The following is a 27,322-nucleotide window of genomic DNA, read 5'->3' on the forward strand; positions in this document are numbered from 1 at the left end:
CCATGGGAACTATTTTAAAATCTATCTATTAGTAATAACAGTCTCGAAACTTTTTCCCTTACACCATAAAGATAATTCCACTGAAAGACTTAAAACTTTTATTGTGTTAGTCTGAGAACAAAAGTTAGTGGTGTCTCTTTGTTCTAAGTTTCCGTGTACAACTGTTTCATCTCCTACTACCACTTTCTCTTTTGTCATTACGCCAAACGGATTTCTTTTTCTAAAATCATTTATAACAAAGGATCAGAAGTGTGTTCTTCAATTATTGATTTGTTGCATGTCTATTCTGGGGGAAAGTCAGATGAAGATCAGAATGAATATATTTATAGCTTGCATCTCTACTTTAGGATGTAATCCATCTTCGTTAAATTCAGTAAAAGTGATAGATGGTATTTGGCAGTGTAATGATGTGATTGCTCTTGCATTGCCTCTGTAAATCATAAGATATTGTCTTGTGTTGTGTAGATACTTAATCAGCTGTTTTAGACCCCATTACTGGTCTAACTAGATATGTCAGAGCAGGTGAATAGCCTGTGTTTATTAATTCAATTTCACATCAGCATTGCATTCATTTAGACAACACAAGATATTTGTCGGAAACGAGTTTCTCACTGATTGTACTAATCTGCTTCCATTAAATTGCTGATCGCTTTCTGGTATTTAAAGGGCTAAACAACATGTGCGATTTGTGGACGCTCGCTTACAAGTGATCGCTCATTTTGCTGCTGTTTGTTTCTTATGGGTCATCTAGATAGACAATTTTCCGTTGCTCAATAGAACAATTTAATTATGTAGTGTGAACTTCAAGCGATTAACGGCATCCATTGACCATAAAGGGACGAATGATTAATCGCTCTTTCATGAGTTTTTTCTTTAAGGTGATGCCAGGAATGCTAGTTTGATTTGCGTTATGGGAAATACAAAAATATTAATGTAAGGCAATTTTGCAAAGTAAGTCCATTTTACAAAGGGCCACATTACAAATCACTGTCCTGATTTGTAACATGATAATAATACAAACTGTCAAATTTATGTAGCTGCCTTTTGCAAAACGACAGAAAGCGCCAGAAAAAAGAGGTGATTGTGAGATTGCTCAAACCACACCCTGTTTGCGCTATCTAGGCTTTCAGAACGTAAGAGGAGGCACCACTGAATTATGACCTATGAGGGCAATCACCATTTATTTATTAAGGGGCCAAATAAGTTTGTAATGAACTTATGGGTGTAAAATTAATATTTATTTATATTAAGGGACAAAATTATTGTTCATGTTATTAAGGGGGCAATATGATTGTAATATTAAATTTGTGGGCAATATGAATATATAATTTTAGTAAGGGGGAAATACTATTTGTTTGCTAACAGGGGCAATAATTATTTATGATGGGAGAACACTTATTAAACTATGATGTGGGCACCCTTTTTATTGCACACTCGTGGCACTACAAGTGCACTTGTGCCAATGTGCATGCTGGCACTTGTGGAAAACCATGATGAGGCTAGTCGTATCACCCCCATCTGCCACTTGGACCTCTTCTCTAGGAGGCAGACAGCATTAAAAAAATGTGCTCATGTAACAAGTCCTTACAGCTCATACATACAAACACTACACGCTCAGATTCATCAAACATTCTAAAAATAAAAAGTGGAGGTGATGCCCATAACAGCCAATCAGATTCTAGCTGTCATTTTCTAGTATCTACTAGATAAATGATAGCTGCAATCTGATTGGTTGCTCAGGCAACACCTCCACTTTTCCTATTTAGGAGGTTTGATAAATATATCCCCATGCGTGCCCTACAGATGTGTGCAGCTTCCGGATTGGAAAATGCACCAAGACGACACTGACCAGCATCCTTGCAGCAGCAGCTAATAATGGTGCCATTTCCAAGGGCTCACAGGCTTGTCCTTTAGAAAAAAGTACTTTTGCCCTGTTGTAAAGAGAATTCAAGGGACCATTCATCCCCACATAACGGAGCCTGTGTGGCTGACATGAATAGCAATAATCGGCATGGAGAAGAATGTGAGAAAATGATGCAGATATACTTGCACTTTGCACTTTTTTCTTTGTTGCACATTTTATTACAGTCCATATGTACAGTATAGGTGAAGTACACGGTGGCTCAGTGGTTAGCACTTCTGCCTCACAGCACTGGGGTCATGAGTTCAATTCCCGACCATGGCCTTATCTGTGTGGATTTTGTATGTTCTCCCCGTGTTTGCGTGGGTTTCCTCCGGGTGCTCCGGTTTTCTCCCACACTCCAAAAACATACTGGTGGGTTAATTGGCTGTTATCAAATTGATCCTAGTCTCTCTCTCTCTCTCTCTGTCTGTGTGTATGTGTTAGGGAATTTAGACTGTAAGCACCGATGGGGCAGGGATTGATGTGAATGAGTTCTCTGTACAGCGCTACGGAATTAGTGGCGCTATATAAATGATGATGATGATGATCTGTAACTGTCTGTATTTTACTGATGGATTACCCATTTCAGTGTCTAAGGCAACGTCTCACAAGTACCTTGTTCAGGGTGTTTTCGTATTGTCATTATTGTTAATCAATTAATTCCCATATGCATATGCGACAAGTAAGGGTTGTAACACACAGACGTAGCCATTAAATACATATCTCATGTTTCTATAGAAAAGCAGCTCTTTCTTGTGCTAATACTTCTCCCACTTACACAGACAACCACAAAGAACCAGTTTCCATCTGTCTTACAGTATGAGAGAATATCCATGTAGAAGATAATGTAACATCTGTTTCATCTCAGTGGTGGCTCAGTGGTTAGTTGCTGACTTGGCATGGAGGTATCAGCTGACGGGAATCTGTCAAAGTCATTTTATAGGGAAGGTTTAGGAGGTGTCAGCAATAATGAATCTGTACTTCACACGTACATTTAGGTCATGGACTTTTTCATAAAGTTCTAAGCTATTGAAATGAAGGTCACTTACTCTGTGGATCTGCTTCCAGAATAAGTGCTAAGATAACAAAATCCGTATTAAGTTCTATCCTCCCATGTCGTATTAATAAGTGTCAGGTGTTGTCTTTTAGTTTTCTAGCAGCGAACAGACTTTTGGAGAAATATTCCAGCTTGAGTTAATAATTGCTTAAAATCTGCCTTCTTATATCAAGAACTCAAGAACTGTTACAGTTCAAATATTAAAATACTAGTACCATATAGTTGTGATGATAGATAGATAGATAGATATGAGATACATAGGTATGAGATAGATAGATAAATATATATGAGATAGATAGATAGATAGATATGAGATAGATAGATATATATGTGATAGATAGATAGATATGACATAGATATGACATAGATAGATAGATATGTGATAGATATGAGATAGATAGATATGAGATAGATAGATAGATATGACATAGATAGATAGATATGAGATAGATAGCTAAATAGATATGACATAGATAGATAGATAGATAGATAGATAGATATGTGATAGATAGATAGATATGAGATAGATAGATAAATAGATATGACATAGATAGATAGATAGATAGATAGATATGTGATAGATAGATATGAGATAGATAGATACGAGATAGATAGATATGTGATAGATATATATGTGATAGATATGTGATATATATATATATATATATATATATATATATATATATATATATATATATATATATATATATGTGATAGATAGATAGATAATATCAATGTCATGTTTATCAGGATTAAAAATTACCTAATCTATTGTTTATTAATGTTTTTTTTATGGATTAGAATATCAGCTCTTTTACGCAGGTCACAGGAGTTCCGCGGGTATAGGGGTCTTGCAGGAATATAGAAGTGTCTTTAGGAATAGTGATTTGATTACTAGCTTGAAGGGTAGCTCTTACAAGACCTGGTACACACACACCCACATAAAGTTAGTAGATGTACACACGCACACACTCACACTTACATGGGGCTATTCTCCCGTTTATATACAGTTTTTACTCACATGTTGTCAGGGGGTAAAGGAGGTAATCCAGCTTCCTGTCATTTAACCAAACCAGGTTAATTCACTTACCTTGCATGTAAGTCAGCCCCATGGGCTTTTAACATTGCCAGCAGCATGTGCAGGGGATACAGGTGACCCAATTGTGGGAGGCTCTCAGTATGTAAAACATGATTTTACATTCATATGTGCCAGCATTATGGAGAGTTAGTCCCGGTTATAGGGAGATGTGGACCCATCCACAGACGTCCTTACGGTGTGACGCTCATATGCTTGATTGAAGTGTGTATTATTATCATGCAATTCTGTCCAGCAGTCCTACAACTGATCTACCTAGTGCGCGCTCTGCAAACGTCTATATGCTGTCAGATCAAGATTGTAATGTTGCAAAGTAATCAAATAAACTGATTATAGATGATCATATTGAAAACAATTGACCATAATGTATAATTGTCTGCAAGTGATTTTAAGAAATAGAATCGTTCAATATAAATGTTACTACTGGAAATCAAATGCATTTTCCAGAATTCTAATACAAATTTAAGTTAAAATGTTAGTGGTGTATAAACACGTAATATCCACACTGTGGATGAGACATAAGACACTTTCCTCAGGTTGTCTCACAGCACGAGATAATCTAATCTTTCTGCCGTGTTTTCTTGACAGATGTGGGCTCTGTGGAAGGTCTGGCTTATCATCGAGCCTGGGATACACTGTACTGGACCAGCTCCATCACCTCATCCATCACGCGCCATACAGTAGACCAGAGTCGGAGAGGGGCCTTCAACAGGGAAGCTGTTATCACCATGTCTGAAGATGACCACCCCCACGTTTTAGCACTTGACGAATGCCAAAAGTATGCAAATTCTTCCAAATCCTCTGTAATTTATGTCTTAGAACTTACACTTAAGTACTTTAGGCTTTCCGTGAACATCTGTTTCTCCAGACACATAAGCAGTTTAAAAGAGATTTACATTTAACCTGTTCCTGGATGGTGAACATGAGTTTGTAGTATAATCTCTTATAAGAACAAAAACATTTTTTGCTATGCTAAACCTAAGAATAAAAAGTATTTTTTCATTGATTTTGGAAAGTAACTGGTATTTTCCAACCTGTTTACAAATGGTGAACAGTAATTGGAGAAGAGTACCGAAATCTTTCACTACATCATTTTATAGGAGTCTCTATCATAAGCCTCCAAACGGCACAACGCCACCATCAGCCCCATCCCCTCACCTGCCTCGCAATGTCACACCCCCCACCATCAACCTCACCCCCTCACCTGCCTCACAATGTCACACCCCCGCCATCAACCTCACCCCCTCACCTGCCTCACAATGTCACACCCCCGCCATCAACCTCACCCCCTCACCTGCCTCACAATGTCACACCCCCCACCATCAACCTCACCCCTTCACCTGCCTCACAATGTCACACCCCCGCCATCAACCTCACCCCCTCACCTGCCTCACAATGTCACACCCCCCACCATCAACCTCACCCCCTCACCTGCCTCACAATGTCACACCCCCCACCATCAGTCTCACCCCCTCACCTGCCTCACAATGTCACACCCCCCACCATCAACCTCACCCCCTCACCTGCCTCACAATGTCACACTCCCACCATCAGTCTCACCCCCTTACCTGCCTCACAATGTCACACCCCCGCCATTAACCTCACCCCCTCACCTGCCTCACAATGTCACACCCCCGCCATCAACCTCACCCCCTCACCTGCCTCACAATGTCACACCCCCCATCATCAACCTCACCCCCTCACCTGCCTCACAATGTCACACCCCCCACCATCAACCTCACCCCTTCACCTGACTCACAATGTCACACCCCCGCCATCAACCTCACCCCCTTACCTGCCTCACAATGTCACACCCCCCACCATCAACCTCACCCTCTCACCTGCCTCACAATGTCACACCCCCGCCATCAACCTCACCCCCTCACCTGCCTCGCAATGTCACACCCCCGCCATCAACCTCACCCCTTCACCTGCCTCACAATGTCACACCCCCCACCATCAACCTCACCCCCTCACCTGCCTCACAATGTCACACCCCCGCCATCAACCTCACCCCCTCACCTGCCTCGCAATGTCACACCCCCGCCATCAACCTCACCCCCTCACCTGCCTCACAATGTCACACCCCCCACCATCAACCTCACCCCCTCACCTGACTCACAATGTCACACCCCCGCCATCAACCTCACCCCTTCACCTGCCTCACAATGTCACACCCCCCACCATCAACCTCACCCCCTCACCTGCCTCACAATGTCACACCCCCCACCATCAACCTCACCCCCTCACCTGCCTCACAATGTCACACCCCCGCCATCAACCTCACCCCCTCACCTGCCTCACAATGTCACACCCCCGCCATCAACCTCACCCCTTCACCTGCCTCACAATGTCACACCCCCCACCATCAACCTCACCCCCTCACCTGCCTCACAATGTCACACCCCCCACCATCAACCTCACCCCCTCACCTGCCTCACAATGTCACACCCCCGCCATCAACCTCACCCCCTCACCTGCCTCACAATGTCACACCCCCCACCATCAACCTCACCCCCTCACCTGCCTCACAATGTCACACTCCCACCATCAGTCTCACCCCCTCACCTGCCTCACAATGTCACACCCCCGCCATCAACCTCACCCCCTCACCTGCCTCACAATGTCACACCCCCCACCATCAACCTCACCCCTTCACCTGCCTCACAATGTCACACCCCCCACCATCAACCTCACCCCCTCACCTGCCGCACAATGTCACACTCCCACCATCAACCTCACCCCCTCACCTGCCTCACAATGTCACACCCCCGCCATCAACCTCACCCCCTCACCTGCCTCGCAATGTCACACCCCCGCCATCAACCTCACCCCCTCACCTGCCTCACAATGTCATACCCCCGCCATCAACCTCACCCCCTCACCTGCCTCACAATGTCACACCCCCGCCATCAACCTCACCCCCTCACCTGCCTCACAATGTCACACCCCCCACCATCAACCTCACCCCTTCACCTGCCTCACAATGTCACACCCCCCACCATCAACCTCACCCCCTCACCTGCCGCACAATGTCACACTCCCACCATCAACCTCACCCCCTCACCTGCCTCACAATGTCACACCCCCGCCATCAACCTCACCCCCTCACCTGCCTCGCAATGTCACACCCCCGCCATCAACCTCACCCCTTCACCTGCCTCACAATGTCACACCCCCCACCATCAACCTCACCCCCTCACCTGACTCACAATGTCACACTCCCACCATCAACCTCACCCCCTCACCTGCCTCACAATGTCACACCCCCGCCATCAACCTCACCCCCTCACCTGCCTCCCAATGTCATACCCCCGCCATCAACCTCACCCCTTCACCTGCCTCACAATGTCACACTCCCACCATCAGTCTCACCCCCTCACCTGCCTCACAATGTCACACTCCCACCATCAGTCTCACCCCCTCACCTGCCTCACAATGTCACACCCCCGCCATCAACCTCACCCCCTCACCTGCCTCACAATGTCACACTCCCACCATCAACCTCACCCCCTCACCTGCCTCACAATGTCACACCCCCGCCATCAACCTCACCCCCATACCTGCCTCACAATGTCACACCCCCCACCATCAGTCTCACCCCCTTTCCTGCCTCACAATGTCACACCCCCCACCATCAACCTCACCCCCTCACCTGCCTCCCAATGTCATACCCCCCACCATCAACCTCACCCCCTCACCTGCCTCACAATGTCACACCCCCGCCATCAACCTCACCCCCATACCTGCCTCGCAATGTCACACTCCCACCATCAGTCTCACCCCCTTTCCTGCCTCACAATGTCACACCCCCCACCATCAACCTCACCCCCTCACCTGCCTCACAATGTCACACTCCCACCATCAGTCTCACCCCCTCACCTGCCTCACAATGTCACACCCCCCGCCATCAACCTCACCCCCTCACCTGCCTCCCAATGTCATACCCCCCACCATCAACCTCACCCCCTCACCTGCCTCACAATGTCACACCCCCGCCATCAACCTCACCCCCTCACCTGCCTCACAATGTCACACCCCCACCATCAACCTCACCCCCTCACCTGCCTCACAATGTCACACCCCCGCCATCAACCTCACCCCTTCACCTGCCTCACAATGTCACACCCCCCACCATCAACCTCACCACTTCACCTGCCTCACAATGTCACACCCCCGCCATCAACCTCACCCCTTCACCTGCCTCGCAATGTCACACTCCCACCATCAGTCTCACCCCCTTTCCTGCCTCACAATGTCACACCCCCCACCATCAACCTCACCCCCTCACCTGCCTCACAATGTCACACCCCCGCCATCAATCTCACCCCCTCACCTGCCTCCCAATGTCATACCCCCCACCATCAACCTCACCCCCTCACCTGCCTCACAATGTCATACCCCCCACCATCAACCTCACCCCCTCACCTGCCTCACAATGTCACACCCCCACCATCAACCTCACCCCCTCACCTGCCTCACAATGTCACACCCCCCACCATCAACCTCACCCCCTCACCTGCCTCACAATGTCACACCCCCCACCATCAACCTCACCCCTTCACCTGCCTCACAATGTCACACCCCCACCATCAACCTCACCTGCCTCACAATGTCACACCCCCCACCATCAACCTCACCCCCTCACCTGCCTCACAATGTCACACCCCCGCCATCAACCTCACCCCCTCACCTGCCTCACAATGTCACACCCCCCACCATCAACCTCACCCCTTCACCTGCCTCACAATGTCACACTCCCACCATCAGTCTCACCCCCTTACCTGCCTCACAATGTCACACCCCCGCCATCAACCTCAGCCCCTCACCTGCCTCACAATGTCACACCCCCCACCATCAACCTCACCCCCTCACCTGCCTCACAATGTCACACTCCCACCATCAGTCTCACCCCCTTACCTGCCTCACAATGTCACACCCCCGCCATCAACCTCAGCCCCTCACCTGCCTCACAATGTCACACTCCCACCATCAGTCTCACCCCCTTACCTGCCTCACAATGTCACACCCCCGCCATCAACCTCAGCCCCTCACCTGCCTCACAATGTCACACCCCCCACCATCAACCTCACCCCCTCACCTGCCTCACAATGTCACACTCCCACCATCAACCTCACCCCCTCACCTGCCTCACAATGTCACACCCCCGCCATCAACCTCACCCCCTCACCTGCCTCCCAATGTCACACCCCCCACCATCAACCTCACCCCTTCACCTGCCTCACAATGTCACACCCCCCACCATCAACCTCACCCCTTCACCTGCCTCACAATGTCACACTCCCACCATCAGTCTCACCTCCTTACCTGCCTCACAATGTCACACTCCCACCATCAACCTCACCCCCTCACCTGCCTCACAATGTCACACCCCCGCCATCAACCTCACCCCCTCACCTGCCTCGCAATGTCACACCCCCCACCATCAACCTCACCCCTTCACCTGCCTCACAATGTCACACTCCCACCATCAGTCTCACCCCCTTTCCTGCCTCACAATGTCACACCCCCCACCATCAACCTCACCCCCTCACCTGCCTCACAATGTCACACTCCCACCATCAGTCTCACCTCCTTACCTGCCTCACAATGTCACACTCCCTCACCATCAGTCTCACCCCCTCACCTGCCTCACAATGTCACACTCCCACCATCAGTCTCACCCCCTCACCTGCCTCACAATGTCACACTCCCACCATCAGTCTCACCCCCTTACCTGCCTCACAATGTCACACTCCCACCATCAGTCTCACCCCCTTACCTGCCTCACAATGTCACACTCCCACCATCAGTCTCACCCCCTTACCTGCCTCACAATGTCACACTCCCACCATCAGTCTCACCCCCTTACCTGCCTCACAATGTCACACCACCGCCATCAACCTCACCTGCCTCTCAATGTCACACCCCCGCCATCAACCTCACCCCCTCACCTGCCTCACAATGTCATACCCCCCACCATCAGCCTCACAATGTCACACTCCCCACCATCAGCCTCACAATGTCACACCCCCCACTATCAGCCTCACAATGTCACACTCCCCACCATCAGCCTCACAATGTCATACCCCCACCATCAGCCTCACAATGTCACACTCCCCACCATCAGCCTCACAATGTCACACCCCCCACTACCAGCCTCACAATGTCACACCCCCCACTACCAGCCTCACAATGTCACACCCCCCACTATCAGCCTCACAATGTCACACCCCCCACTATCAGCCTCACAATGTCACACCCCCCACTATCAGCCTCACAATGTCACACCCCCCACTATCAGCCTCACAATGTCACACCCCCCACCATCAGCCTCACAATGTCACACCCCCCACCATCAGCCTCACACCCTCACCTCATTTCTGGGCATTATAACTGATGTATTAAAATTATTCAGAAACGCATGATACATGTAATAGAGACAGTCCTAATGCACCCCCCCCCCCCCAGTCTCTCATTTAAGCTATAAATGAAGCTAACCTGAGCAGTATTTCAGGAGATACATGGAAGAGTTAATATGAATGTGGTGGGTGGTCCTGACGTGCTATATATTGGTCTTTTCCCGCCTCTAAACTCATCAGGTCCCCTATTCTTCTTTCATTCCATGTATTGAGATGGGTGAGAGATGCTCTGTTTAAAAAGTAAAGTACAACTGAAGCTATAGGAGGAGGAACATAGAGACCTAGCATTAAATACATACAGATGGCGATTTAAAGTGTAACTGACTCCTATCCACAGTGGAGGCAGAAATTTGTCTGAGTTAAACCAATCAATATTTATGAGAATGCAACCTATCAATTTACTGTGAACCTGAGGCAGGAGGTGTGTTGTGGTGTCACTAGTTCCTAGTAAATTGGCTGAATATTGGTTCAGACCACAAAATGGCCACCCCCAGTGTGTAGGTGACATGTAGACTTTAGCAAATTGTAACTCTAGGGTACACATTGTATACATTTGGCCGCTAAGTATAACAAACAAGTAGGACAACAACCATCTTAATTAATGTATAGAATGTCTAGAAAATAGCTGGTTAGAATATTTGTTTTCCGCTTCTAGTCAACTATATTTAATGACCATAACATAATATATGTTGCAGAAAAGACGTCTGGGGAATATCTCCCGTGAATCCCAGTTGTGTTACCTCGAAGGGCTGTTCAGTAACCACATCAGCTCTTTTGTGTTATTAGTTCAAAGCCTAATGGTCCATCATCACTTTCTTCATGTACAGAGGATCCATGTATTTGTCAAACACTAATCATGTCAGCCTGCTCAACCAAAACAGTTCTTCATTTAGTCTAATGTTATTTTTGACAGTAAAACAAATGTTATATTTAAGGGCCATTCATTATTTAATGTACAGTGGGCTGTATACTCTTGAGGACAAATCAGATTTCCAACTTCCTAGAAAGACTAATAAACGAAGAGCGTGTTCTCAATGCGACTGCATTCTTAAAGTGGACCTGTCTCCTACACTGGTGGCAGCCATTTTGTGTTGGCTGCACAATAAATTCGCCCTGTCAATTCACTAGGATGTGGTAACATTAATGAGGTGCTCCTAGTGAATGGATGGTCTGCATTCTCCTAAATGCTGGTTTGGTCTATAAAATGTCTGTCCACTGTGTGTAGACCAGTGATGGGCAACTTGATACACATCAGGGGCCCCGTGGACAGTCCACTAACCTTCAAAAGGGCCGCACATTACTCATAATCTCAGTATTTAGTTAAAACTAGAGATGCTCACTGACCCCCGTGAACTGGTTTTGGTTTTAGTTTTGGATCTGGATTAGCTTTGTGTTTTGGTTTTGGATACTTTAGAAAAAATCTAAAATATGCTAAAATGCAATAATTTTGCTCTTTTTTTGTTCCTACATTATTATTATTATTATTATTATTAACCTCAATAACACTAATTTCAAGCCATTTGCAGTCAATTTTGACCACCTCACAGGTCACAATATTATTTTCATACACTTTCAAACAAAGACTGCAGCTATCTGGCTGGATGGTAAGCGACAGAGCAATGACACAAACACACGGCAGTTCCTAGCACATCTAGGACACATTTGCACACAGCAGTGGCAGAAAAGATAAATGGGGGTCCGCCCTCGATGATGTTGGGTCTTTAAAAGGAATTAAAAACTCCCGAGATCCGACGGCGTCACGATGACGTTTTGCCTCCTTTTCAAATCCGAAAAAGCGCGAAAGTACCGAGCCGGCTCGGTACTCCGATCCCCTACGTTCGGGTGCGTTCGGTACTCGAGGAATCGAGCCTGAGCATCTTTAGTTAAAACAGCATATTCAATCAATGAAAGAGACACTTATCTGTAATAACATATCAGAAGGCGCTTTAAACAAGTGTCACAAGCTAATTTGCAATAAAGCAGCAAGGAGCTGGGGCCAAAGGTGAATACGTGGAGGGCCGCATGCAGCCCCAGGGCCGTCTGTTGTATCTTCTAGATTATATTTAAATTGTCGATTGTTACCAGACATGAAATAAGGTTATACATTTACTTCTTTATTATCATAAATAGCTGTGTTGGGTTTTTTGTTTTTCTAATAAATATTTTTTTTATGTTCGATATTACAAAGAAAAACATATAACATTAACTTTAGTAAACAGAGCCAATAGTACACAACATAAGATATACACATCCACATTTTGTTTTATAACATTTTATCTCAATAATAACTAACAAAATTAACATTTTTATGTAAAATATGTCTATTTTATACAGCGCTATATCCAGAATACTTCAGTAACAGTTTTTTTGTCAATAGAACTTACAATCGATTGGCTATGTGAGGGAATGGGACAAATAGTGACTTGTCTATAGTCACAAAGAGCTGACAAAAGGATTCAAACTGATCCTCATCTGTAATTATAGAGACTGCACTTAAACATTCTACTGCTCCTTCTCCACAAATCTACAGCAGCGGATTGTATTTGTGTTTAGCTAGAACAACTCTCAAGATATCTTCAAAACTCTTATGTAAATGGAAAAAAATACAATTTGTAATGTTAATGTGAATTTTTTTAAGCAAGTGAGAAAGAAATATGAATAAAATGTGCCTAATGGCCTTAATGTAATCACAACTCTTGCAGTCTAAAAGCATCTTTTCCCCTATTCACCATTTACTTGACAGTAAAAAGTTTAAAAGCAAACTCTGAAACAGCAACAAAACCACCAGATATAGGAAAGTAATAAAAGCATTTTGCATTAAAACCTCTAAATTGCATAGTGTAGATATCTCCTTTTCATGCACCCAAACCTCCTTCGTATGTTCAGATTTATATTACTATAACTGAGAGCATAAAGTTACGAAGCGGACACAATTTTAATTTTGGCAAAAGGTCACAGTTTTATTTTAACAGAAAATTAAATGGCGGTGGCGAGAGCAATACGAGTCAGCTAATAACTAATAGCTAAACCAAACAGTGGAAGGTCAAATTGGCATTACACCACTGGTCCCAGGATATAATCCTTTACGATTGGCTGGTGCTAAATCTGGCGTCAGAGTGACTACATCCCTTCTGGACTCGACATTGATGTGCCCACACAAAGCAGGTCAAGGAAGGGGACCTCCACACAAAAGGACCAAGAGCCAGGTTACTACGACAAGTGGCAGTGACCTGCGGCCAATCAGCGGTAGCACCGTATGAATTAGTCGCTGACTGCAATGATCTCCCGCCTACTGTGCCTTCTCTGTGATAGGGATAGAAAGCTGGTTAGCAAGACAAGCCCATAGGCAAACTGAGGGGGGTTTCCTAGTGCCTGGAAACCCCCCTCCAAGCCTGATGCACTGTATAATTGAGGTGGCTGGACCCTGCCCCGCTTCACACGGCTCTGCTTGAAAAGGGAGAGCTGCGTACACCTAACAGTAGTGCACGCAGCATTGTCCATGTATATTATGGGGATAGGAAGAGTTGGAGAGCAGCCAAGCACTGTCTAAAATTATAGCCACGTCCCCATGCATGCTGGTCACACCCACTGGTGGGCTGGTGTGGAAACTCCCCTCTACAAATCCTGTGTTTGCCCCTGAAGCCGTACATTAGCAGAGCAGGAGGGAGGTATTCGGTGCAGGAAGCAAAGAGCACCCACGCAGCACCCACTTGGCAAAAAATATAGAGAGAAGCTTAGGACCCTCGCTGTGGATCCTACAGGCTGGGTAAGTGTATGACACTCGCACAAACACATGAGTTCAAGAGCGCTTGGCTTTCTTGTCATTATATTATTTATTTCAATGGTTAACTAGATACTTAGTTTAGGTCTGCAAACAGAGCCTCATCTATCCAAAATGTTTCAAGCTTACCCTGCACCATTTCAGTCGTGTCTTTTCAGTACAACTTGAGATATCTTTCTTAGAAAACAATTTCTCTATTGCTAAGTAGAATTCTTTTCAGGATAAATTGGGATAATTGTAGCTCTCTCTATATGTTTGATTATTACAAGTGGTTTCTGTTACAATCCAATCATCACGTCTATAGCTGAAGTTTGATGAGTGCATCCAGCATCATTACATGAAATATTCAGAAATACTACTTTTTTCTTGAATAACTTATCATGCTTCTAACATATTGTTGCCGATAGTATTATAATATCTTCTAATGAGTTCACCCAGCAGTTTGCAGTGCATATGAACATGCTCTTTTTATTCTTTGTGCAGTTTAATGTTTTGGACTAACTGGAATGAACAACACCCCAGCATTATGAGGTCCACTCTTTCTGGAAAAAACGCCCAGGTGATTGTGAGCACGGACATTGTTACACCCAACGGTCTGACCATCGATCACACGGCAGAGAAACTCTACTATTCTGACGGTAGCTTGGGGAAGATAGAACGCTGTGAATATGATGGATCACACAGATACGTAAGTAAAAAAAAAAGTAAACGTGAACCATACGTACCTGAGATATGTGTGAGAGATATAGACATATTGGGCCTGATTCATTAAGGATCTTAACTTAAGAAACTTCTTATTTCAGTCTCCTGGACAAAACCATGTTACAATGCAAGGGGTGCAAATTAGTATTCTGTTTTGCACATAAGTTAAATACTGACTGTTTTTTCATGTAGCACACACATATCAACTTTAAATTTCAGTGTACAAATAAGCTATCAAGTATTTGTGAACAAATGACATCACTGAGGAACCGGTTCCTGGCTAATTAATAGGCTGCATTCTCATATCTCGCCGCCCACAAAATGGCTTTCCTCTTGCTGTTTCTGTTTTGTATTATCGACAGGTGCATTTAAAAGTATTGCAAACATTTCATATATTTTATTACAAAAGTAAATTTTTTTGCTTCTTAAATTCAGTAAGGCAGAATATATATATATTTTTCTAAGAACGTTTTTAACATTTCAAATACGTAAATCCAGTATTGTAAGAATTCCCATCCCAGTTTCTTATAATAACTTTAGGTTTAGGGTGTTGAGAGGGGTGGACATTTATTGAAAGTATCCTATGTGCTGGCATTTTAAAATGAGGAGGAATCGCCTCTCTTTCATCGGTCTCCACGCTGGCTTGGGAAATAAAGTTTCCTGTTGTTTCTTTATGCTTGTAATTGTTGGCGTTTATCCAGAGCCGTAACTTAGAATTCTAGCGCCCTGGGCGAGAAAGACAAATGCCGCCCCCCAATCCCTCAATTTTAACCAAATTAGCCCAAATTATTCCTAAATTGCGCCCCCCTTCAGCGTTGCGCCCTGGGCAGTCGCCCCTGTCTCACAGCCCTAGTTACGGCCCTGCGTTTATGCCCTGTTTGTGTTGCTGACTGCATAGAGCTGCATGAGAAGACACAGACTCTATATAAATCTATAGTAGTAATGTATACACATTATTATTTATTATTATTATCATAGATTTGGAAACCGCCACAGTGCTCCGCAGCGCAGTACAGTAGGGAATACAGGGAATACATAAAACAAGGACATACAAGGAAGACAAAATAAATGCAGACATGAAAACAAAGGGTATGGAGGACCCTGCTCATTAGAGAGTTTACATTCTAAGTGGAAGGGGGCACAGCTGAGACAAGAGGAGTGAGTGTGGCTCAGAGTAGAGATTGGAACAGTTGTGAGGGTGCATTAGTGTGAGTAGTGTTATCGGGGATAAGGTCACCTCTAAAAAAAAAAAGAGATGGGTTTTCAAAAAGCGTCTAAAGATTTATAGGCTGTGGGAAAGTCTGATTGACCGTGGTAGGGAATTCCATAATTGGGGAGCAGGACGGGAGAAGTCTTATAGGAGTGAGTGAGAGGTGGTTACCAGAGACAATGCACAGGTCAGAGGTAGATGTAAGAGGGCGGGAGGGAGAGTATTTTGATATGAGATTTGAGATGTATGAATGGGGTGGTGCTGTTGAGGGCTTAGTAGGTGAGGGTGAGTAATTTTAATTGGATTCGTGAGGACACAGGGAGCCAGTGCAGGGATTTGCAAAGTGGTGCAGCAGATGTAGAATGGTGAGAGAGGAAGAGCAGTTTTGCAAGTCTTGGACATTGGGGGCTTTTACTGTTATATACATATATAAGTAATGCATTGGAAGCCAGATTGGACAATATCACGCAGTTCATCACTCGGGGCAAGCAGTCAAATCATTTGTGGAATCTATATGGGTTTGTTAGGCTGGTCGTAAGATTACCTGTACAAATAGGGACAGATTCAATTAGTCGCAATGTTCTTCAGAAAAACACAGCCGCGGGATTTGACATAAAATCTCAGCTGATTTCTTCTCGCGGCTCATCGAGCTACGAGCAAAAATCAGCGGAGAAATTACCGTAGTAGCGGTAATAATTCTAAGGAACAATGCGGCTAATTGAATTTGCCCCATAGGGGTCATCTTCCAACCATAGTTATCAAGTCAGTTTTGATTGGCCTACAATCAGTCATTATGCTCCTATCGGCACCACTTACCAATATCGGCAGTGATATCACTATGTTTTGGAAGCTTAAATAGGCCCCAGGATGGGCCTCTCCGTGCAACCCGTTTTCCCAGGCCGCTGCCGCTTAGCAAGAATGGGAGGACCAACTGCAGAAGCCTCACTCAAACACATTGTCATTGGTCTCCAACCCTCCCTCCCATTCTGTAGCCAAGTGGTCACTTTAGGTAGTAATGAAGATTTAATAAACATTAATAAGTTCCAGCGGGCATTCTGCTTACAACTTACTGCTGTGGTTTCCCACAGTACAGGCATGACTCAGAAGGGCCCCGTATTTTTATATCTTTCCTTTTGCTAGGGAATATTGCAATGCTGCCTATAGTCTTTCTTAGCCTTTCTTCTTTGACATTCTTGTTTCTTAATGGGTCACTCTAACCCTCATTCATACCTGGCTATAGAAGCAATGTTTGGTTGCCTTGGGTGACTTTTTTTTATTATGACTTCAAGGTCGTTCCAATGCTCCAGGTTCATTACACATGTTCAATGTATTACTTGACAGCTTACTAACCCTCCGCAAACATAGGGCTATGGCATATATAAAAACACCATCATTCCGAGCTATTGTTCTGTATTCTCCTGTAGGCCATTCATACAACAAATAGTTTCCGATACAGAATTGTGTTTTCTTTGTCTCTTAGCTACAGGTATGAATAGAGTTTGTGATTATTTATTGTACCTTTACAGTTTAATAGCAAGGAATATATATATATATATATATATATATATATATATATATATATATATATATATATATATATGTATATATATGTGTGTGGTTTATCTAAAGTCTAAAGTGCAAACAATCAAATACATTTTAGCTGCCAATATATTTACCTTTTTGGTTAATCCAATTTTTTTGTAATTACATTACATTGTGGTAATTAGTGCAAGTTATACTTATCCAGGCCATGTATTAGTGTTTATATTTCATACTGGTAACAAATTATCTGCAAATATAATATACGGTATGAATATAGGTTTTTTTTGGGGTTGGTTACTTATAACAATAATGCAGACCCAGACAGTACTATGTCCGACATAAAGAGTCTGAACCTTACATTCCCGATAGAACCATAATGCCTATTATTAAAAAACTGACATTTAATAATAGCGATTAAATGAGATCCCGGTAACCGTTAATGACGTCACTATAACACCCGACACTAGTATTACCGCTGTTAAGAGGGTATGGAAGAAGGCTGCGCATGTACAATCATCATCATCACCATTTATTTATATAGCGCCACTGATTCCGCAGCGCTATACAGAGAACTCATTCACCTCAGTCCCTGCCCCAATGGAGCTTACAGTCTAAATTCCCTAACATACATACATACACACACACACACACACACACACACAGACAGAGATAGAGACTACGGTCAATTTTTTTTAAATAGCAGCCAATTAACCTGCTACTAGCAGTAGCAGTGTGGGAGGAAACCAGAGCACCCGGAGGAAACCCACACAAACACGGGGAGAACATACAAACTCCACACAACTCCACTCCATGGTCGGGAGTTGAACTCATGACCCCAGCGCTGTGAGGCAGAAGTGCTAACCACTGAGCCACCGTGCTATATACAAGTGTTTGTAAAAAAAACAAACTTCTACATGCGCCGCCTTCTTCCATACCCTCTTAACAGCGGTAATACTAGTGTGTTGGGTGTTATAGTGACGTCATTAACGGTTATCGGGATCTCACTTAGTCGATATTATTCAACGTCAGTTTTTTAACAGTAGGCGTTATGGTTCTATCGGGAATGTAAGGTTCAGACTCTTTATTTCGGGCATAGTACTGTCTTAGTTTGGATCCTCGTGAGTACCACCGTTTTTCTCTTGGAAATGTAGTTATTTTCCAAGAATTCAGACACAAATATATGACAACTAATGGAAACGGCGAGGATAATATACTAACAAAGCAAAAGCAGTACTCTATAACGAAGCAAGCAGCAATTAGCTGATTAATTGACCGAGATATAGTTAGAAAATAAAAGTTGTGTTGTTGCTATAGATTACTGCACACTAAATCTTAAAATATAACCTCAAGTAGGATTAAAAGAGATTTCTACTGTACTAGCTATCGACCCATCTCATTAATATAAGAATATAAATCTATATACTAAGATTTGGGCAATTAGGTTCAGTGAAGTGTTCCCTGAACTTATGAATAATGACCGAGTTGATTTTTGATCCAGAGAACCAAGGATACCATCTCTCCTTAGATGCTTTAAAGGCGTTTGATAACATGCTTTGGCTCTATATGTTTGGCACTCTGCGTAGGTTGTGCCTGTTGGGTCAGCACAGTGGTTAGCATTGCTACCTCACAGCACTGAGGTCATGAGTTCGATTCCAACCAGGACCCTATCTGTGCGTTTGTATGTTCTTCCAACAATTTTGTGGCTTTCTTCAGTGTGCTCCAGGTTCCATACTGGTAGGTTCAGTTGGCTGCTGGCTGTGTGTGTTGTATGGTTGATAATTTAGACTGTCAGCTCCGGTGGGAAAGGGACTGATGTGAGTGATTACGTATTCTCTGTACAGAGCTGCGTCCTACGGTGGGGCTGTATAAGCAATAATAATCTCCTTGCAGGAGTTAAAACACTATATTCAGATCTCTCGGCCAAAGTATTGGTCAATGACGTGATCTCAAATAACATCCACCTTGGGGATGACACTAACTAGTGATACCTACTAGCCCCCCTTATCATTGCCTTAGTGATAGAACCTTTGGTGGATATTATTACAACAAACCAAGATGTTAAAGAGGTTGAGGTTGGGGGGGTATAAGATATCTTTATATGCAGACAACATGTTGCTTACTCTTCCTTGTCCTTACACATCCCTTCCAAACATTTATAAGACTTTGGATCCATACTGCACACTGTTTATAAAGTCATTTCATATCCCAGACTTGTTTATTGGCCCAGGAAAATCAAGTGTTTGGGTTTCCTATGTAATTGTAATTTATGTTATAAAAATAATTTCCATTCATTGTTTGCTAATGTGAAAATTGACCTAGATATGTGGGGACAACATATTCTTTCTTGGTTTGGGTGGATAATGGCAATTAAGGTGAACATACATGAGAATTATTGGGATAAGGACTTTGGAGCACCTCCAGAGGAAGATGTCTGGGTGACAATTAGACAGAGGACTAGTCCTCTATTTCCACTTTAAAGAGAATACTTACAAGATCTCTATGAGATGGTGAATGGCACTGGTTAGATCCAATAGGATTCATCCGTCTACATCACCTTTGTGTAGGCAAAGTATGTGGTCATAGAGGTGACCGTTAGCCTATCTGGTGGACTTGTCACAAGATGTGGTCTTTTAGAACTAAATGCTAAAGTTGACAGAAGATATATTACAGGTGAGCATTGCGATGAATCACTGGTCCGTTCTACGTCTACCTATCTCTGGTCTCGCAGGGTTCTGAGAATCGACATGTCATGGTTTGCATGCTGCTAAATGTATGATAGCAAAGTACTGGAAACAAACCATATCACCAGTGCTATATGTCAACATACCTCTTTATATATTTACTTACCTAACTTTCCTTCCCATAAAAGAACAAAAATTGTAACAGAATATACACTTAACTATGTTTCTAATACAACATAATATTGTATTTTCTTCTGTGATTGTTATATATGTATTTTTACACACTTAGTCATCTTAGTATAAATAAATAGTCACAAAGAAGTGATTGCCACCCATGGAAGTATTTTACCAGTAATCCCTTCTCCCTCCGGATGTCAGTGTGGTAGGGGTCTTCTGCTCCGGACCCCTGCCTTTCAGGAATCTCTATCTAACTGTTTATTCTCCTGGAAGTAGATTTTTTTAAAACTCTGTAACCTTGTCATCCTGACCACTGCTGGATCAGTGCGTTTAAAGTATGATCTAGATGTATAAACAAAGCAGGGTGAGATGTGGCAGTGAATAGGAAGGAAGTGGAGATTGGGCATATATGAAGGTGTTCCTAATTTTGAGGTGTCACTGGGTTGTCAAACCCTCTTGGAGTTGGCAAGAGTCAGTACGTGCCATGAAATTTTATCTAAGCCTAGTGCAAGCGAAACGCAAGGTGCAAATATCTGTGCACGTAAAACAATGTTTATAAAGCAAAACATTTGATACCTGCAATAAAGACGACGTCAAACTTTCCTACTCTCCCGCAATGTCCAAAAGACTCCGAAATCCGAATTCTCCTGCATCCTGCCGACTTTCTAATGAAGTGGATGGGACAGGTGTCTCAATGACGCAAGACTCTGCCTCATTTTGTTCCCACCCCCGTGGCACAGTGACACAAAAACGGTATTGTGCCACAGCGGCAGGGCCAAAATGACGTGATTTGTGTCGCCGCCCCTTCCAACCACCCCCTTCAGCACATGACCGCCCCAGCTCTAAAGTTGGCAAGCATGGACAATGCTAACATCATCTTACTGTTCAAAATAACAAGAATTATGGATCAGATCTGACATTTTTACCCCAAATATGTTATGTTGATATTTTAAACGATGTTCAACGTGGGCTTTTCATTTAATTTCCACCTTAAAAAAAACCCAATGACTGCAAACACTAGATGTGCAGAAAGATCTTTACCACGATCAATGCTGTTATGTATTTGTATATATACATGGTCTGAACCGCAGGTACAGTTATACATATGTAATTGCTTTGTGACATGTCATTATTTTTCTTTATATATATGACCCCTAAAGTTGATGGCAGATAATTGCCCAATTATCCCGTCTAGTTTTCCCATTGTGTTTATTAATGGCTAATTGTCACCTAGACCTGTAATTTTCCTGATATTTACAGTTTATATTTTAGTTTTTCTCTGCCATACGAGTGTTCCGTGAAGTGACTGCTCCCTCAGTAAAGTAATATTCTGCCTCTCTAAGTTGACCAGACCTGGTCTCGGTGTTGTGAATCCTTCTCCTCTGTGTGTTATGCTTCATATCATGGTATTGTACTTCCATAACACCGGACAGCTGTTCCTGGCACTTATCCCAACACGAAGTGGCTATTGCCAAGACTGAGGCTTAAAATACAATGTCCTGTGGTCTCTTTGTACCATGAAAATGCATCAATAGCAATTCTACAGACTGCTACATAGATGCTGTTTTACAGGTGTTTTAAAAAACAGATTTTGCCATGTTGGCTTTTGATATTTGGCTTTCTTGTGTGTTGTGTTTGTAAGTGCGATGTGTTTTCTCACCTCATGCCAAACAGTTTCATAATTGGTAACAACTTTTAGAAGAGTAAAATAAAGCCATTTTTGTTTAGAACAATGCGCTTTGACTCAGTGTGTTTGTTCCCAGCAGCCCCTGTGCGCTTGTTTAGCTCATAATACACATGTGACTTGTGATTGCAGAGAATGAGTTAACAAGCCGTGCCCTATTGCGCTATTCAGACACTGTGTTGTTTATTAAGGCTGGACACATCAGTGTTTTTTCCTTTTATGCCTTTTGAAAAAACATTATATTGTAAACAGTAGACAAAGTGACAAGATTCCTTGCTGTGCACCAGGTATAATAAATGTGCCGCTCTGTGAAGGACAAGACCAGGCGCTCAGTTAGGGGGGGCTTTCCAGTTGCCCGGAAACCCCCCAAACCATCCGTGAGTCGTTGACAAGCTGGTTCCTCTATCGCAGGGGTCAGCAAACTTTTTTACCTTTTACCCCAAAATATATTTTGATACGCCGACATTACCCCCTTGATTTGAAAGGAAGGAAATCATATATGATTAATGATTGGAATTCCAAATTTTATTGAATCTATTCAAAATTTCTTTGAAAACTTCAAAACTTCAGGTTTTGGAGAAATGATGTTGCTACATTTTTGATACGAGAGCATCAATATTGGGGCATTTTGATGTCAGAGCAATTTGGATACAATCTTCAGTGTCCAAACGATTTCTCTGCTTTGTTTTTATGTTCATTAGAGTGGAAAATCCAGGTAGGTTGTTGCAAAAGGCAGCAACTTTTTGACTGCCTCCTTATGTCCAATTTTGAATGCCTTTGCAGCTGTTGACATCCAAAAATATGAAAGATCTGCTTTGTTTTCAAATGCAATACGTGCTTCATTATTGCATCAAAGCTCAAGAAGTGCCTCTGCCAACCCTTGAGGCTCTTCTGGTACAACAGCAATATCACATTTAAAGGGGTCTACAATCTAACTGACAGCATGTGAATCGGCAGCAATACCCCCAGGAATTTCATTTTTACCCTATTAGGGGCAATTTACCCCTGTTCCCTGACCACTGCTCTATCGGGACCAGTCACTTTATAGCCGTGGATCTACAAACCCATCCCTCCCCTCTGCACTGTACGTCCTGCCCCCCTATTTAGTGAGGCGGGCAGCATGAGTTAGTGTAGTGCTATACGTGCAGGAACTAGGAGTGGCTGATAGAAGAGTCTGTCTCTGAAATCTACAGAGCCTGATTCTTACTGTAAGAGGGGTGGAGATTGAGTATTAATTAAATAGCGAGGATGGGTGGTAATCATTTAATAGTGGACGGGAATATAAATTTATTGGTGGGGGAAATTTATTTGATGGTGGGGACTATTTATTTTAATAGTGGGGTCATAGTAATCACTATTAATTTAAGGTGGTGTGATGGCATTATTTAATTAAGGCTAAGTTGGCTTGAGGATTATTCATTTAAATTGAGGCTGAAAAGGAGGGCTATTTATTAATTGTGAATATCAGTTAATTAATGTTGGGGCAATTTTGCAAGGAAATAGCTTTAATTATTAAATGGGAATACTAATTACATTATTTTGCAGGGAAATATGTGTATTTATTAAATGGGACTACCATAAATTTAATGTCAGGGAATGTTTGGGGGACGTAGGTCTATCTATTAATTCTGAATGCTATTAATTTAATGTCAGGGCTGGTAAAGAGGAAATAGGTCTATTTATTACATTTATACTGCCTACTGTCTTAACTTTGAGTCCCAACTTTGTGTGACTGTCCCGCTCAGGACTTTTACGTCTGCAAGGATGGTCGGGATGTAAGTTCTGCTTTGCGCTGCGCTGCTTGTTAAAGGCCAACTGTATTACTGTTAGACTCAAGCAGCTCGCCTTTAGTAATCAGTGGTACAGTGTGAAGCAGGACATACTGATTGAGCGGGACCGTCACGTAAAATTGTGAGTACCCCACCAGAATCAGGATAGTTGGCTACCATTGTCCGCGTATTTGAAGTGGATGGAAAGAGTTGTATACACTTTGGCGGCATTTAACCCATAGTTGCCAACTCTCCCAGAATGTCCGTGAGACTCCCGAAATTCGGGTCGGTCTCACGGACTCCCGGGAGAGCAGGCAAGTCTCCCTCATTCCACAACTGCCTAGCCTAAATGACGCAATTCGCTGTGAATCGCGTCATTTTGGCCCTGCCCCCTGCGACAAAGCGGTATTGTCGGTGCAGGACCAAAATTACGCCTTTGGCCACACCCTGCCCCCTCCCACCCTCTAGTAACGCCCCTCACCCGGACTACACTTGCCGAAAGTAGGCAAGTATGATTTAACCCCCCTCTAAAAATCCTGCGTTTTCCCCTGAAGACAGTGAGGTTACAAATATTCTACTGAACACATCACAAAATTGCACAATCCTTCAAAATAAAAAACATACAGGGCAAGCGTGAGGATTTTTCTGTTCCTATCTGCAACTATTGTGGTTTAACAAAACTGCTCATGTGTTTAATTTTTTCATCAAACGCGAGTCTTTATCCTTTACTGTCCTCTTTTTATAGATGAATTCTGTTACAGTAAAACAACGGCACACAGTCATAATCCAACTCCTATTGATTAAAATGTAATAATTGCCTATGAATTTCCGACTTTATGGTGTAGTAAAAATTTGTCTTTTGGGTATAACTTAATTCTTTATTCGATATGTAACTACAAACTTATTTCATAATAGTCTTTTTTATTAGATGTGATCTCTCATGTGAGAAAAACATGAAAATATGGAGCTTTTTGCCCATTTAATGTAATTATATCACATCACGCCCTGTGGCTTTTTTTTCTTTGTTTCGGAAATTCAGACCCAATCAATTCTTTTTTTTTTTTTTTTAGGGAGGTACCGGTGCCTTAGAATCTTTTCTCTGCCTGGTTGCTTTTAAACACATTAGACATATTGATTTTTGCATTTACGCAATTACTCACTAGTCCCGGTCCAATCAGCTGTAAAGATACAAAGTGGTTACAAATGTTGGAGCTATTAGAAGCTTGGCAGAGACAAAGGGAGCGAGGACGGTCTATTCCATGCTCTTGGTTCAGCAATTGGGTTTGAGTTAAATCCACTGCATTGTACGATGGTTTATTCGCCTCTTGTGAACATTTGTATTTAAACACATTACAGGTACTTAAAAACAGGTTAACAGAACATGAGAAGCTTTATTAGTAGTAAAAAGTAATAATGGTGTCAGTGTTTATGTACTTACAGCTTCTGTATCAAGGATTTTGCAATTAAAGCTTCACATAATTTATAGAAGGAGAATTATCCAACCTTCTTAATAGGAAAACTGGAGGTGTTGCCCATAGCAACCATTCAGATTCTAGCTTTCATTTTCTAGAATGTACTAAATAAATGGTAGCTGGACTCTGACTACTCGACACCTCCGTTCTGCACAAGATCTGCGTCTCTCTTCCACTCTCATCACATCCTCCCATTCTCGGTTACAGGACTTTTTTCGGGCTGCACCCACTTTGTGGAATTCCCTCCCTCGCACAGTAAGGCTTTCCTCTAGTCTTCAAACCTTCAAGCGTTCTCTGAAAACCCACCTCTTCAGACAAGCTTATGATATTCCTCAACCACCATCTTAATCTCCCCTATTAGCACCCTCTACACAGCTAACACAAGACAACAACCCTCTGACCAACATTGCAACACACACAGCCCACTCAGTACTTTTACTTTTGCGTTCTAGCTGGTCCATTGTGCAATATGATCTAGCACATGTCCTTGTGTTTCTAACTCCCATTGTCCTATAGATTGTAAGCTTGCGAGCAGGGTTCTCTTACCTCTCTGTCTGTATGTATTACCCAGTATTGTTTTATTAATGCTTGTTCCCAGTTCTAAAGCGCTACGGAATTTGCTGGCACTATATAAATAAATGATGATGATGATGATGATTGGTTGCTATGGGCAACACCTCCACTTTTCCTTTTTAAATAGGATGATAAATCCAGCCCATAAAGAGAGAAGTCTAGAAGAAATGGTTGCTACCATCTTACCATCCATTATACTTATTATCATTGTTTTTTATATAGTGCCACCATATTACACAAAGCTGTACTGAGAATCATTATCATTCACATTAGTCCCTACACCAATAGAGCTTGCAATCTAATTCCTTAACACACAAACATCTTTTAGTCAGGAGGCAATTAACCTGGCAGTGGACTGTTGAGAGACAAACCCAAGTACACACAGGGAAAGATAAGGACTGGTGACTCCAGCAATTTGAGGCAGCAATACTAACCACTGTGCCGCAGCCTTGGCCATGTCACAAGGATCTCTGACCTTCTGTCAACATCTTATGTTGTGTTTTTCCTATTGTTATATATAGAAACAAGCAAAAACATTTTAATTAGTGGTAAAATACATGTACGGGTATTGATTTCTCATTGGGAAACCTGCTATCCATAAACTTCTGTGACCTAGAAGGAAAAAATAATATTTGTTACTGCACAGTGAGAATGATATAAGAGCTTTCTCCTACAGTCACTGTGATGAGCTCTGCTAAACAATAATGACAATAGTAATGCCAGGGGCAGTATGGACAAGGCCTATGGGCAAATTTTAAACGTAATTTAGTATGTTTTACGGATGGTGCTCCAAATGACATAGAAACCCTTATCGGTAAATTCCTAAAGTTGGTGGAATCTGGGTAATACACCTGGTAGTGCTACATTGTATATGGGATGTTATGGAATTTGGGGCAGTGGAGTTCTGTGGGTAATGGAGGGTGTTGGGGAGGGGGGCAGTACAGTAGAGGTGACTTATTTGGATAAAAAAATCTAAATTCGGGCCTGTATAGACTGTGTTACCGACAGCTTTATTGAGCAATTTTAGTAAGCTGGCTGTAGTAACAACCTGAGAAAGGTAATGATGGAAGTTGGCAGAGGAGATGCTACACAAAGGCCCTCAGCTGTACAGTGAGCACTGATTTCATTGTCTAGAGATTTGGGGTGGGGGGCAAATGCAGGATTTGTAGAGGGGGGTTTCCACACCACGCCACCAGTGGGCGTGACCAGCATGCATGGGGGCGTGGCTATAATATTAGACAGTGCTTGGCTGC

General features: G+C 43.2%; 1 protein-coding gene across 1 annotated transcript in view; it reads left to right on the forward strand.

The window, feature by feature from the left end:
* The window catches only part of LRP1B (LDL receptor related protein 1B), a 728,477-nt gene that overhangs the window by 496,799 nt on the left and 204,356 nt on the right, over window positions 1-27,322 (forward strand). Inside the window, exons 41-42 of the mRNA XM_075181401.1 lie at window positions 4,645-4,834; window positions 14,743-14,947. Of these exons, the coding sequence (XP_075037502.1) occupies window positions 4,645-4,834; window positions 14,743-14,947 (395 nt within the window). The remainder of the gene's footprint in view (window positions 1-4,644; window positions 4,835-14,742; window positions 14,948-27,322) is intronic.

This window comes from Mixophyes fleayi, chromosome 7, assembly GCF_038048845.1.
Source record: "Mixophyes fleayi isolate aMixFle1 chromosome 7, aMixFle1.hap1, whole genome shotgun sequence".
NCBI lineage: Eukaryota > Metazoa > Chordata > Amphibia > Anura > Limnodynastidae > Mixophyes > Mixophyes fleayi.